This window comes from Musa acuminata, chromosome BXJ1-3 (genome assembly GCF_036884655.1).
Source record: "Musa acuminata AAA Group cultivar baxijiao chromosome BXJ1-3, Cavendish_Baxijiao_AAA, whole genome shotgun sequence".
NCBI lineage: Eukaryota > Viridiplantae > Streptophyta > Magnoliopsida > Zingiberales > Musaceae > Musa > Musa acuminata.
In genome coordinates, this window is record NC_088329.1 from 44,441,762 (window position 1) to 44,457,877 (window position 16,116).

General features: G+C 37.0%; 1 protein-coding gene across 1 annotated transcript; it reads right to left on the reverse strand.

Annotated features, from left to right (window-relative positions):
• Window positions 1–1,227: 1,227 nt before the first annotated feature.
• LOC135633842 (transcription factor BHLH148-like) lies at window positions 1,228–5,388 on the reverse strand. Its single transcript, XM_065143786.1, has 3 exons — window positions 3,050–5,388; window positions 2,416–2,700; window positions 1,228–1,402 (listed from the first exon to the last, which is right to left on the reverse strand). Exons 1-3 carry the CDS (start codon window positions 3,476–3,478, stop codon window positions 1,277–1,279), a joined length of 840 nt encoding a protein of 279 aa, XP_064999858.1. The 5' UTR covers window positions 3,479–5,388; the 3' UTR covers window positions 1,228–1,276.
• Between the last annotated feature and the right edge of the window lie 10,728 nt (window positions 5,389–16,116).

Sequence of the window (16,116 nt, forward strand, 5' to 3'; positions counted from 1 at the left end):
GAAAGACTCGAGGCCGCAATAAAATAAAATATATATATATATATATATATAATCCTTTTTTAATCCAAAAACACAGCATAAATTAAAGAATTAGATTCCGAAAGCGAGGAAGAAAGCGCATGTAATTTTAATGAACAGAAATATAGCGGTGGACTTCGCGGCACGGGAGGAGATCTCCACCGCCGGAGTTCGATCAGACGGTCATGGGCTATGACGAGTGGGCCCCGCTCTCCTCCTGCTTGAATGGGTTGCCGCGTGGGTTCCTTGTCATCTTCCTTCTCCGAGCGGAGATCTTCTCCAAGAAACGGATTCGTATAGCAGAATCGAACGATGATGATTTATCCATAAGAACAATGGACGGAGATCCGATGATGCTGGATAGAGAAGCTTTTCGTCGAAGTCGCAGCGGTTGGGATGACGGGGCGAAACGGCGGGACACGTCACCACGTGCATGTCGACCCCAGATGGGGTTTTGTGGTGGCGGTTGGATGACGCGGGCGTGGGGCCCCCATCGCATGGGCGACGACGCCGCTGACTGATCGTGGGCCACCACGGCTCACGTGGCCATGGGCCCCGGTCGCCTGATCCGGGTCGGATCCGATCGAACTTTGATCCGATTTCTTGGAACATTTTAGTATTTATCTCAACCTACTTCAACAGTATCACATATAAAAAGACAACACATGATGTAATAGCGACTTTTCCTTTCTTTCATGTACACATCATATGCTATATAGAAGCAAAATCTATCGTACCGAAGCGTATCGCCTGTATTGGGTAGTATGTATCGGTCCGATAGGTTATCGATACGCGAACAGTCCGATATCACTACAGTGCTATAGTATATATAAAAAATAAAAAATTATTCGATACATCAAGACGTACCACTCGATACACCGGTACCGTACCGTATCGAACCCGATTCGAAACATCAATACGATACGATACAACGAACCTTACATAAAAGGACATGATATAGCAGTTGGCTGCTATTTATTATCATCAACTAGATTAATAATTAATAATCAAGATGGAGAAGCACATGCACATTTGACCTCAAACAATAAGAATTAAACGGAGATAATGTACAATGCGGGGTAGAAAGAACATCAAAATGCAATGGGTGCAGAAAGGAAATCCAACTTGCAACTCCGGTCGACTGTCTACCTTCTAAGGAAAAGTCAAAACAAAACAACACAGAGTTGGAATGTTATTGGAGGTTGCCTGTAGAAAGAAAGAATAAAAATATGGCAAACATGCCAAGTATGGGAAAAGTTCAGATCATATTTTCCACATGACATTGCTGTGAGCGTGTGTTGATTCCTGGAAGCTGGCGATGAAGCTTCTTCTCGACTTCCATTAGAGCTCCCTGTACAACTCTCTCAACATCAGCTGTCGCCATCTATTACAAAGTCAAAACATAAAAAAGTAAGAAATGGAACCATCAGCAGCACATAGATCGCAATTAAAACATTCAACAAGGTGATATGTAGTATTAATCTTAACCTCGGCAGACTGATGCACATGTGCTCCTATCCGAGGTATTATAGGGTTGAGAAGGGTAGGTTTTGATAAACTAAGAGCAGGTATTAAGTAAATAGGTGACTAAGGATGCTGACTTCTTCTAGCTTAAAAATGGAGGTTTTGATGATTCATCTGAGTCATGTAGCTTTCTCTGGAACAGGCTGCTGAGGTCTTTCCAACCTAGGACTCAGGGATGTTGAAAATAACAAAATTACTTATAGAAAAAAAGAAGAAACATCTGAAAGAGTAGCAGTTTCCACTTCTTTTTTCTGAGAAAATCTCCTCTAATTCGTACCGTAGACAAAATCTCTAGATGAACCTTCAAAAGAAATTTTATATGTTTGCATTTGCAGTAAAGTTTTCGATCGGGAATATATGGAGGAATAGCATGACCAGTGAGCAGAATCCATTCAGACGAAAAATCAACTCAAAAGACTAGACAATCTAACTTAGATAGCAGATGCATAGTATCAGGAACTAAAAATCATATATGTCAAGAACTCAGTAAATTCCTAGTATTATTGCAAGAGCAGCTTATTACCCCCATCACCAATATGAACTCTGCAATCTAAGTTGGGAACATGTTCATCTAAGTTGGATTACAAAAGTTGGAAAGTTGGGAATCATGAGATCCTCTAGATCGGGTAGTGGTATACTAATCGCTATGCAATTGCTGCATACTATAGTTACACATGGCATTATGAGCTTTCCAGAGTAAGATAACTAGTCTTAGGATAATCTTTGTGGCAGCAGAGTGAAAGTGGGCAGAGAATGAATCCCAAGGCATAATTATTCCAACCATTACTTCCTTTCTATCAGAAGAACTGGCTATTGCAATTTGGTGATTAAGATCAATAAGGACTGCACCAAAAAACTCAAGATATTACGCACCTTGGTATCGATGCTCATAGTGGCAGAAAACTCGGTGCTGGAGAGATCAGATCGAATGGCTTTCGCCTTGACATCCAAACTCTTTAAGCACCGCAGTGCCCCAATCATGGAGTCGATGGAAGATGATGGATTGGTCACACTGATCTTAATCTTGGCCCCATCGGTTGCATTGTTCCTTAGTATCTCTGCTTTGAGCTCCTCATTGCGCTTCTGAAGCGCCTTCTGCACCCCTTGTAGTTCTAGCACATACTGAGCGGCTGACTGAATGATTGAGTTCTTGTCACCCTGGAAAAGTTGCACATAGATTGAGTGAATGAAATCTACAACATCCGAACAAAGAAACAAGAAACTGAAACAATCAACTATCAGCATCACATCATCACCAAACACATTACTGTCACTGATATCTTTTCACCCCTTTATGTAAGAAACCACTGATTAGATGAACATGGAAAATCATCTCTAAATTTCATGGAATATGCCTCGTTCCTTTCCTAAATGATTTCCCCTAATGAGATTGAAAGAGTTTAATTAGATACACAAGCTATTAGACTCGAGAATTCTAGTTCCTATGAGCTCTAATGCAACGACAGCGTCTGATTGACTGAGAAGGAGAACAGAAAAGAGAAGGAACCTTTGATCTGGAGGCAATCATGGAGTACAAATCAGCATAGCTTTGGCTGAGCTTCTCCCTCCGCTGCCGCTCTCTCATCATATGCCGGAAACCCCTGCTCGTCTCCACCCCGCTGGGCTCCTCCCCCTTCGGGATCCTTCTCAACATCTCAATGACCCGCCGGTGGATGTTCCGGCCACCGTCGCCGCCACTTCTGGTTTCTGAGCTGCAGCACTCCGACATTTGTGCACCTTCCGACCTGGCATACCTCCCGAAGGCACTCGAATGGGCCGGCGGCGGCGGCGCAACCGGCGGGTCTATCTCCTGCATGAGCTCAGGGAAGGCGGCCGTACAATCGAAGGGCAGTTCCGGCGACAAGGCCCAGAGGAGACTGTTATCAACCCCATGTAAGTACTCCTCGTGGAAGGGGACGAAGGGCTCCGTTGCCATTACCGCTGCTCTCCACCTCGACTGCTCCTAACTATTCCCGCTGGCTTAAATGGCGGGCCGCCCTTATATGCAGCCGCGGTTGCACTTTAAACACGCGGTCAAATTGGACGACCAGTCCAATCTGCGGAAAAAGCCCACGTGACGACGATGGCGTTCCTTTGGTGCGATTCCCCCACGTGACGAATCGACGGTCGTCGTCCCCGACGTCAACGAACCCCATCCTAGCCGTCGATTCCGGAAGGCCTGGACTGGTCATGTTGTTTTGACCGTCCAAATTGCGGCGCATTCCCACATGGGGAAATTGCGTCGATGGAACCTGAATAACCCCCATGTGGGGAATTAAGCGGCTTCCACGTTGTTACCATTATCATAAGACGGTAAAGAAATTGCACGATTGAATCTGGTAAGAGGGAAGACTTTGACTACCAAATCTAATTGCTGACGAGTTGATCGCTTGTGGTGTGGTGGGTTTAATCAGTTGATTCAGTAAACCCATGGGAAGTGAGAAAAGATATAGCAGCTTCTGATTTAGGGCTAGTAAATCACAAGCTATGTTTTGTTCCTCTTCCCCACTGACAACCCCACCCTCTCTCTCTCTCTCTCTCTCACATTAGAAGCTTCTCAATCACCTTCCAACAACTTGGGCAAATTTATTGGAATGTATAGAATACACAAATAGATACTTCTGATGGCTCAGAAGTAGTCAACCCATCCAAGAGAACACTAAGTTTGATTCCATTTTGGAAGGCATTTTGAAGAGGGATTTGTCTTAAAGAAGACCAATTCTTTGAGTTCGAAGGGAAAGGTTTAAAGATGAGCCAAAAACCCTGAGTTTATCTACTGTAGTACTACTATCTGAACTGAACTTTACCGACTTAGCTTTACCACCATTGCAGGGTGGTAAGTCACTGCCTACAGATCAACCAACCTACTGAGCAACTTTACGTCCTATCGGTATGATTTGGTTCGATCTCGAGTATGCAGAGTCGCCCACGTGGGCAACTACTCGAATGGGGGTGGTCGACATCATGTCGGATTTAGGCTTCGCCTCCAGAATCAATTCGAGGTAGAGCAAGGAGTTGCTCTTCCTCCTTCGTTGGGTTATTGTTCCTTCCTTGCCGAGTTCTTGCACACATGCCGAAGTCGAAAAGGAGATTCCTTGACTCAATCTTTCTGAAGCTTAAGTCAATGTTGAATGGTGTTAGAGGGAGTTTGAGTGTTCGAAATTAGATCTATAACGCTAGTCAGGGGATTGACTTTTATACCTATGAACAAAAGTCGATTGCATATGGTCTGTTAATGGCCGTCAGCTCCTCAAACGGTCGACTTGTACCTTTCGTGTGGACACCGACCGACCTGCATGGACGCACACCAAGCGATGTCGTTTCGAGCTTTCTGGAGTGGCTTTGTACTATGTGACGTCGTCTTGTACGACCTCGGACGACACGGGAGCAAGCGGCCATCCCGTCTTAGTCCAAGGTATCACATCGATGTAGTGTACTATGTCATCTTTGAGGCTCCATATTGATGTTGATGTGACTACTGACTATTGCCGCGGGGGTGATACCAGAACATGCCCTATCAACCCAAAATATTAAGTTCTAATCGGTGAATTATCTATCAGATGGGGAAGTGTGGAAAACCTGTTGACATTTTTCTTCTAAGCACAAACTCTGTAGTCTCTCACACTTCCTTGGATGTCGTTCACAGATTTGGAAGCAGCTAATCCTTTCAGGAATAAGGCTTGGAATTGAACAGCTAAAAGGGAACTTTCCTTGTGCTAAAAATGAGCTAAGTATTCTTCCTACTCTCTCTCCTCCTCCCCTTAATTTCTGGAAACTTTCTTGGCAAAAGGAGTTTTTCTTGTTAGATATAAGAAATGATCTTTGATTGTATATCCTCAAGAAAATATACTTTCAATACCATGAAGTTATATCTATTTATAGAGATTAGAAGACACATCCAATTTTTCATGGTGAACTAATATAATTGATCCTCCATTTCATACATCCTTTTATGGTGTCTCTTCATTACATAGGGTTTAAGATAAACAAATTAAATTTACTATCTAACTTGGCCATAAAAATTGTTTCCTTTCATCATGCATATGAAATAAAATCTTCAATTTATCAAGAAAACAATTGATGAATTTGACCAAAATATCAACAACTTTATCCTCAAATCTTATGTATTGCAATTGAACCTCTTTCTTTTCTCTTATATTCATATTATATTTCTTCATTTTTTTTCCTCATTGTTCTTGGCTTCGTCATTGATCATTTCCGTAACCTTATTTTGAAGATACTTGTAGGTTTTAGCTATCATAATTTTCTTGAAGTTAATGTTCATCTAGATCTACAAAGATGAGGATGAGTATTTTTTTTTTATCGTTCTTCTTAAAATCTTTCAAGACATTTTTATGGCATACCATATCATAATCTTCAGACTCTTCAGTCTTCTTCATCACCTTTTAACTTTCACCATAATTTTTCCAAAATTATTCTTATTCAAAGAAGATTATATTTTAACTCTTCTTTCTCTAATATCAGTTTGGCATGCCATATCATCTTAATTTTTTTTAATACATTCTTCTACGAGCTCCCATTTATCAGAAAATCCAAATGAGACTTTTAATTGATATACTTTCAATTTTCATTATTCTATTTGACAAGATAAGAAATTTGAAGTCGAAACCGCTCAAAATAAATTTTGATTATATATCCTCAAACAATTACTCATTTTTCCTCAGCACATTCAATATCACAAATCACTATTTATTTATAGGGATTGAGAGATATATTCTTAATCATTAATGAATAAGAGTTTGACTTAAATTAATTAGGATTAACATATAACAAATCATACTAATTTAATTTAAAAACTTAAGGTTCTTAGTTATGGGCAAACCAAGTATATGTTGATAAGGCCATTTAGTCTCACATTGGTTCAGAAGTATGAAAACCAAGAGCTCATAAGTTCGTCGAGTTTTTCTTATCCTCAAAGGTGCTTTTTGAAGCTCATATGCTCTGAAAGGATAAAATTGTGCGAGTACACCCACCGCTTAAAGTGGATAATTTTAATTGATATACTTTCGTGATATGAGATTATCCTCTTAGCTCATCTTTTTTATCTCACACACATAAATATTTTCAATGTTCTATATTGTATTAATTTGTCATGTATCTATTTAAAGAAAGATTACATAGACCTTTTAATGATGACCCTATATAATTGATCATCTTTTCATAATATTACTAGTCATATGTGCCCTATAAGCCAATCACATATGATTTAACACGTGATCCTTTTGCTTATTATATTTTGACATTTATCACTTTATATATATATATATATATATATATATATATATATATATAATGTCTTTGGATCTGTGTAATGGAAATAGATCATGATAAGATCATGATAATGAGACTGATTCGTCTTTAAACACGGATCATAAATAATCCCGATCATAGGTTACTCGAGAGGAATATCGAAATAACCGAACAGACTAGTGTATTATATACCCATCTATATGATGGATACAGCTGGTCTCATAGCTGCTCGTGTGGCAATACTAGAGATACAATACAGGTGCTCATTGGGGAATGAATTCACTGATTGATTCGCTTACAAAATGTTGGATGGTTGATTATACCTTATTGTCAAATAGTGATTCCATAGTCCCAATGGTATATTTGGTCCTTAGACTTGAGACACCAAAGATGTCTTGTATGAGTGCTCCATTTTTTGATACCAGACTTATAGGTTTGGATGTCTCAGATCTAGCACAACCGATCTTTGAGCATGGTAGTCAACCTTACGAGAGTTATTAAGTGTCGATAGAGGAGCATACACTCTCTGTGTCATGAAAAGAATATCACATATGTTCTTGCTCAGACAAATCCCTAGCCAGGGTCATTCAGATTGAAAGAAAAAGCATTCTCCGAGAGAATCCGATTAGAGCAAGACTCAAGTAGAAACCATATGAATCTAACAACACTATGCCCGGTATACGATCTCTGAGATATTAGATGAATAAGAGATTACAGATACATAGTAACTGAGGATAGATATGTTCAATAGATTGGATTCCCCTGTATTGTCTTGGGACTGCAGCGTAGTGGCCTAATACGTCCATAGTCGATGAGTCGAGTGAATTATTATAGAGATAATAATTTACTAAGTCAGAAAAAGTTCTAACAAATATAACTCACGACCAGCTTGATATTGGACTTAGAGGGTCACACACATATGATAGACATTGTGATGAGTAAAGATTCGGATATGAGATATCCACTGAAGCCCCTATCTTATTGGACATCCAATAAGCCTCTGAATTATTAGATCATATAGACGAGATCCAATAAAAGCCTATTAGAGATCCAATTATTGGACATTCAGATTGAGAGAGAAAACATTCTTCGGGAGAATCCGATTAGAGCAAGATTCGAGTAGAAACCATATGGGTCTAACAACACTATGCTCGATATACGATCTCTGGGATATTAGATGGATAAGAGATTACAGATATACAATAACTGAGGATAGATAGGTTCAATAGATTGGATTCTCCTGTATCGTCTAGGAACTATGGCGTAGTGGCCTAGTACGTCCGTAGTCGATAGGTCGAGTGAATTATTATAGAGATAATAATTTACTGAGTCAGAAAGAGTTTTGACAAGTATAACTCACGATCAACTTGATATTGGGCTTAGAGTGTCACATACATATGATAGACATTGCGATGAGTAAAGATTTGGATATGAGATATCCACTGAAGTCCCTATCTTATTGGACATCCAATAAGCCTATGAATTATTGGATCACATAGACGAGATCCAATAAGAGCCCACAAAAGATTATTGGATAGAAATCCATTAATCTAAGAGACTTGGATAGTTGGATAGAAATCTAATACCCAATAAGAGATGATCCATTAGAGTTAAGTTGATAAGGAACCTCTATAAATAGGAGGAATTCAGTGGTTCATAGGCTAAAGTCTTTCCTTGTCTCTCATATTCTCCTCCCTCTCTCCACCTCAAAGCAGGCATGGAGTTTTGAGAAACATCGTCGTAGCCCTAATGTGTGAAGCACCACCAGAGAGGAGGGCGCTTGATATGCAATCTTCATAGATAATACAATTTGTTCTATATGCAGTTTTAAGTTTCGTAGATTTTTTATCACTAATCTTTGCACGACGACGAACAAACTTTAAGAATTTGGGGATTTTATTCTCTGTTCTTCCGCTGCGTATGTGATGTCACCCCTAAGATTTTCCAACAAATACAAGATCAAGATAAACCAATTATCTTTATTTATAATAATCTTATCTCTTTTTACCACCTCATGGAATCGTAGAGTTGCAACATAGAGATAATTTCATCAAAAGCCACTGTCATCACGTAAGAAAAATAATAAAAAGTTCATTATATATATGGAAATGCAAAATTGATCGATTCGATCAGTATTTAATGATCTGACCGATTGAGATATGATTTGATCATGGTCCAAACCGATACAGATTACAATTCTTATTATATCATGCTTTCTTTTAACTACTATATGAGTATTACTTTTATTTTTAAGCTTCTATTAGAAAAGACAAATTTTTTGACAAAAAAGGACAAAATATTTTTACTTAAGGTGATGTAACCATTATCAAAAGTGATAAATCTTTCACTTTTTCTTATTGGAAGCCTACATTAGCCTAAAAATACATTAGTTATCTTTAAAAAAATATACTTAGAAAAAAGTTAATATTTATATTATGTCTATATATTAGGCATGTCAAAAATATAAGGTTCAAAAGTATTTGTACTTTATATTTATTTATTACATTATAGCTGAACCTTCAATGCTATCATCACAGATAATATTATTAGAAATACTATCAACAGAAGAGCTAGCAGAGTAATGTTATGGTCTTTTTTACACATTAAAAAAAAGAGAGAACAAATTGCAAAATTTCAGAGAAATTACAATTCAAAAATATGAATTCTGAAAAATTCTGAAAAAATTATGAAACAGATCCCACGCTTTCTGAAAAATCTAAGGTTGAAAATAATTGTTTCTTAGATTTAACACTATAAAACCAACACCTTATCTAGATTCTAGTGGAGACCAACCAACATCAAATCTATATTCAGGCCAACTCATTAGATATATGCTCATGAGATTTTCTCTAATAGATCTTTTTTATTGAGAGAAAAAAAAAAGATAAATCTTCACGTTTAATTATTTGAAAGCGTAGAATGTTAATATGAATTTTTTATGTAGATGTGAACTTGTGGTAAATCATTGGTTTTATGATTTTAGTATTTCATTGATCTTGTGAGTTTATAAGTGGTTGTTAAAAATTTTGAGTTGACTTTAAGTGTTATGGAGTCATCAAGTGATATATTGAATTATTATAAACTGTATGCTTTTAATTTTATCAAAATTTCTATTTTAGATCCTAAGTTTGGATTTTGAGTATAGTTAAGAAATAAATAAGTTCATGACATGTTCACACTTCAAAGATATTATTTTAACGTGCCATAGAGATGACCAATCAAAGTTTAATCGAACCCATGCTTTATTTAATTGGAGAGTCGCCTGATACTTGGACTTAAGCTCACACTTAAGCTCATTGAATCAACTTGCCCAAACTTACTATGTGATGCTCGAGCCTTGTCTTACCTTGCTCAAGTGTCTAGGGAAGCACCTAAGTCACTTTTTTAATTTATTTTTTATTATTGATATCTAGTATTTCTTTTTTTTTTTAAGTTCTTCTCTCCTTAAAAAAAAAATATATCACATGTGAGTGAAGAGATAGATGGTGACCTTCATCACCAATCAATGAAATATTACCGTAAAATAATCTATACAAGAATTTGATGTGGTTACATATACTTTATTATTTGCCATTTTTATTTTTCCCATGCCATTTTTAAAAATAATGATCCAATGCATAAGACTCTTACCGGTACAATATCGAATTCTAATTACTTAAACTATAGAGAATCAACATACATAATCATATTTCTATAAAAGGAGGAATTATTTTGTACCTCTTCAGATTATAAATATGCAGTATTATCATGATGCTAAACTCCATCAGATCCTTGACAAATTGGTGCAGATGGATGCACTAAGTATATGATCAATCTCTCAAGCACATCCTTGTGCTCGCTAAGAATAAACTAACATGTCCCTGATGAACTTGGAAGTCTTCTACTTAATGGACAGCACAAAAACAGAAGACTATCATATGACCGGGTCAGAAAGTCCAGACTTGAGCAAGACTCTTGACACATTCCATGGCAAGTCAAAGAATGGATCTACATATTTTTAGGGAATGAAATAGGTTGACAAATTTTGTTACTGATATGTCTTTTGTGTCCTGATTCCCTGAACATACAATTTGTATCTGAACAATTTCTTGATATATATTTTTCCTTATCTTTTGGGGAAAAACAAGAGAAAAAAAGAATGGATCTTCTATAGTCCTCTGTATTACTAGGGATAATCCAATCAGGACCTTTCTGTGTCACTATATCAACGATGACACATATAAAATGCTTTGGCTTTCGGTATTGCTTATAGATGTATAAGCTCTTTCGGATCATTTTCGCTATTCGAATGTATCCATCCACCAAATATTTTCTTGTAGTTGTTTACTGATCATTTACTGTGCAGTCCCTCAATTGTGGTACTTAAAACTGATTTATTCTATGCATCTTATGTCTTGTGAGATGATAACATGGTTCTTCTTTTGTCATCAGGAAGAATCAACCCTGCAACCCATTTCCTTCGTTTGAACCGAATCTTAATCTGAAGGAAATTAAGCAAGATGTAGATTCGTTTCCTTGTACAACTCAGATGAGACTCGGATAGATCTGATCTAACTATGATTGAGAAGGAAGAGAAGCAAATGAAGGGACAAAACTCAAATCTCTTTTTCTAATACTATGATTACGATGATGTAAAATCTCAGTAAAAATGCATGATAAATATTGTCAGAGATCGTCGACAAGAGAAAAATAACATACCAATGCATGATTCAAAGACAACCGAACTATTGATGAATCAATCGCAGAGAGCTAAGATTGGAAGGATCGATAGAGATAAGGATGGCATGCTCTGCTTACCTCTGCCACAAGATGTAGGTGTTCTATCTGCTCCTGTCATCGACTTCAATCCATTTCTCCGGCAGCCCCTTCTGTCCATTTTCTTTAAATCAAAGATAGAAAACCGAAGATGGGTTAGCAACTCCATGAGCAAATCAATAGACAAGATCGAAGAAGAAAAAGACATTTACTTGCTGGAATCAACGAACCCCCAGTGGCGATGACGATCTCCTCATGGGATGGGAGTAAGAGAAAGGGAGAGGGAGAGGAGACCGACAGAGATCGGCAGGGAAAGAAGAGGTGGGAAAGGAGACGGTCAAAGATTGAAAAGAGTTCCCTCCACTGGACCGCGTTTTCCCGCGTGATTCATTCAAATGGGCGTTAAAGAAAGAAGTTTGACTTTTGGTGGTTAAAGAAAGAAGTTTGACTTTGGACTCCAATTGAGGTTTGACTTAGAAATTTGGATGATTCCACATAGAAAAGAATGCTAAGGAGTTATTAGGATCAAAATTTATTATGTTTCATGATGATATTAACTGGATGAACAATTAAGGAAGATCAAAGGAGTCAAACATAAATGGGAAAAATCAAGAACAAAGAGGAATAGATCAGAAAAAGCCGATATTGTTCGAGGAATTGCACTAAAAAAAATACATGACATATATGTGTGTCTATTTTTTATACAAAGAGTAAACGATGAAAATAAATTAGTATTATAATTGAGTGATTCTCGATCAATATCGAATCAGCTCATATTATAGGAAACGAATCAAAATAAAATATTATATAGAATTAATTTTCTTACTTATACAACTTATAATATCATGATTGAGAAAATTTTATAATCTCATAAAAAAATTAATATTAAATCAGTATCAAATTAAAAAAAATAAATTAATGTCATAATTAGGAAACTCTCAATCAGTATCAAATCAGTTCATATTACAAGAAATGAATCAGAATAAAATGTTACATAAAATCAATAGAATTAATTTTCTTAATTATACATCTATATATATGTCTTATTTTATATACAGAAAAAAAAATTAATGAACGAAAAAAAAATTATATTTTCTTGTATTTAGAATCTTTAAATCTGCTTCTACCATTTGCTGCATTCATACATGAGGAGACCACAAGTTGTCTCGTCTTCTTTATCCTCACCTTCTTCCCTCTTCCCTACAACACCCCTCGATGAGCAGCTCGGCACAGAGGAAAAGGTCCTGCAAGAATCAAATGGACAAGCCACCTACAATAGCTAGACCAGTTTCCTTTTCCTTCGCTCAAGGAATACAACGAAGGCAAGAGAGAGAGAGAGAGAGAGAGGTTGAAACAAGATCAGTGTCTCCTCTTCACCTCTGTTTCCTTCTCCATCAGAAGAAGATTAAGAACTACAAGAACACAACTGTTCCTGTGCATCATTTCGATATCTTTTTCCTTTCCTTTAGCTCAAGAGAAAACTAAAGAATATCAAAGTGCAGATGAAAGATGAGAGCAAACCCACCAACCTTCTTCCTCACGGTGGATCTTCCAAGGACTCCATTGCTTTCTGGGCCCAAGCAAAACCAGAAAAGGATGAGGAGCAAAAACTCCCCGAACGTCCTTCCTCGCCACACACACACACACACACACACACACACACAGAGGCTTTCTCCTCTTAGCCTCTGTTCCCTCTTATGCTCCACCAGGAAGAAGAACAAGAAGTAGAGAAGAGAAAGAAAGGGTTCGTTGCTCCTCTTTCGCTTCAAGAACACAACAACAAAGCCCACCCCCTCCGTCTCCTTCCTGCACATCATTTCAAGAAAACGGAACTGCGGATGAAAGGCAATAGAGAAATCAAAACCATGCAGGAGCAAACCCACCTACCTCCATCGCTTTCTGGTTCCAAGAACTATCCATGTGTCCCTTCCGACGACGGCTTTCACACCTAACAATGGCGCGATAGTCTAATGGGGAACGAGCAAAACGTGACGACGGCGGATGAGCTCACATCGGTCAACCGTGATTACACTTGATACTGATCAGGGCCGTCCGATTCACGATCAGCCTCCTTTGGATCGACAGAAGCGATGACTGTGAATGAGCCACGCGTAGCTGAAAGAATGAGTACTGAGAAAACAAAAGAAATTGATATATATATATATATATATATATATATATATATATATATATATAGCCAACATTTGAGGTTAAGACTTGTAAGTCAAAATCGAATTTGGAAATTTTTCTATGTTCTCTTACGTGTTGCCTTCTTGTATGGGATTCTTTTTCTTTTCACATTTGTTTCTCTTTTAGGATCAACTTTTCTTCTAAAATAGCATACAAGCATCTATACAATTATACGCTCTATACCTACGTTTGTTTTTGTTATTTTTGGATATTTAAGTTTAGCGATAAATGTATTTATCTTAGATTTGAGGATTCAAAGTATCAGCATCTCAGCATCATATGACCAACACCTCAAAATCGTATGATCGACATACAATCAACGCTTTAGTATGTCGACATCTCAATGACATGATTTCTCCGTTTGAATATTGTAACGTTACTCATAATCACATGATATTCTTCGAATTTAGTATAACATGATTCTACTTAATCCCAAGGGAGACATGAAATCGTTCCCACCATATGTTCTTGATGTAATTGTTTAATTCTCAAAATATCTTCTCGAGTGAATTATATTTTTTATATTCGACTTTTGTATATTTTGATATAATTCTTTTTTGTTGGATCTCTTACTATTCTCGCTCATCTCCACCGAGATTAGCTTCACAAATATATAATTTTCTATGGTTGAGAGTTCAAATGGTCAAATTTTCATTCGATTTCGGTCAGTAGAAATATTGACTATTGATGATAAGGATTGAACCATACCATCCAATTGATCCTATTGATGGATAGCTTGAGTTCATACGGAGAAACTTATTTTCCTTGTGGAGAACAAGCAAGAAGAAGTGTCCAACACGCCACTAACTCAAGTCACGTTTTGCACGAGCATTTGGCCGTCCACTCCGTCAAAGTCCGCATGTCGTTTCTTGTAATTTTCCGATGCAAGAAAACAAAAGGAATGGCATCGAAATGGTGGAATGAGTCGTCTGCATCGCATGAGAGCTGTGAAGTTGTTCTTTTATTCCATCGATCGGAGAGACTATATTATCGTTGGACCAATTGTGCCAAGAGTCTCTCGACCACTTGTGTAAGACTAATGCTTTCGTTAGTAGAGTCGACGATGCGAGGAGAAACATAATTAAATATTTCACTTTTGTAAATATAGAGATATCAATATAATTTTTTAAAATATATGGATCAAAATACTAAGATAACTAATTATACAAGTAATATATAATTAGCTCACTTCCACACAGTCGTATTTTCTCTCTCTCTAATTAGAGAAAAGTAACCATCAAACTTTGGAAGTCATTTCGATAGAGCTTAGAACAATCATATTTGTTGATATGTTTCTAATAACTTTCTAGAAGCTACCTAATGTTAAATGGTCAAACTTGGATCTATCTAGTCGATATAAGAAAATAATCACAACTTAATAAGAATTCACAATCCAAGCTAGCTCAATCGATGCGACTCGGCTTGATAAGCTTTTGAAAGGGAACTATGACTCACAGCTTGATAAGCTCTTTAGAGGGGTACTATCAAAACCACTCGATAAGATTCTTCGATATTTTCTTGAGATTATTATACGAGAAAAATAATTAGGTCAAACTCTAATCTTCCACCTTAAATGCACGATCAACATCTAATATCATCACTAAAAAGATTACGACTTAAATAATATTATTTTGATTGATAAGCTTTCTAGAGAGCACCATCAAAACCACTCGATGAGATTGTTTGATGTTTACAAAGAGCTTATGACACTATCACTCAAGAAAAGCGATTAAGTTGATGACTCTAATCTTTCACCTTAGATGGGCAATCGACATTTAACATCACAATACCGATGTAAGTCTAATCACACAAAGGAATCTTTTAGTATGATTGATATCAAGTGAAACTTTAGTAATCAAATAAGCAATTGGGTGATGCAACTATTGGAAAACTCAATAATAGCATAGTTATATTAAGAGCTTAGATAACCTATTACGTAAAAATAGGATCTATGGATAAGCTAATTGCATTCAAGAAAAAACATATCATGAGGACCAAATTATGGCTAATTACATATTAGCCCCTTAGTCAAACCTTCTTAGTATCTCGATTTTTAAACTTAAAAAATTTACGAAAGTGAAACATTTAATTCCATTTACTATAACACCATCAATTTTACTAATAAAAATATAAAAATAATAAATAAAAAAGATAATATTAATATTTCAGTTGGTGGTGACGAACGACAAGACTACTAGGGGCCACTGGTGATTGTTGTAGATGAGGAGAGCGACGACGAGAGATAAGAGCTGCTCAACATCTGTGTCAACGTCGATGTAGTTGTTGAGCGACTCTTTCGCCACTCTATATCTGCATCGATATCGATGTCAAGCAGCCACAACGTAGTTGCCGAGCGAT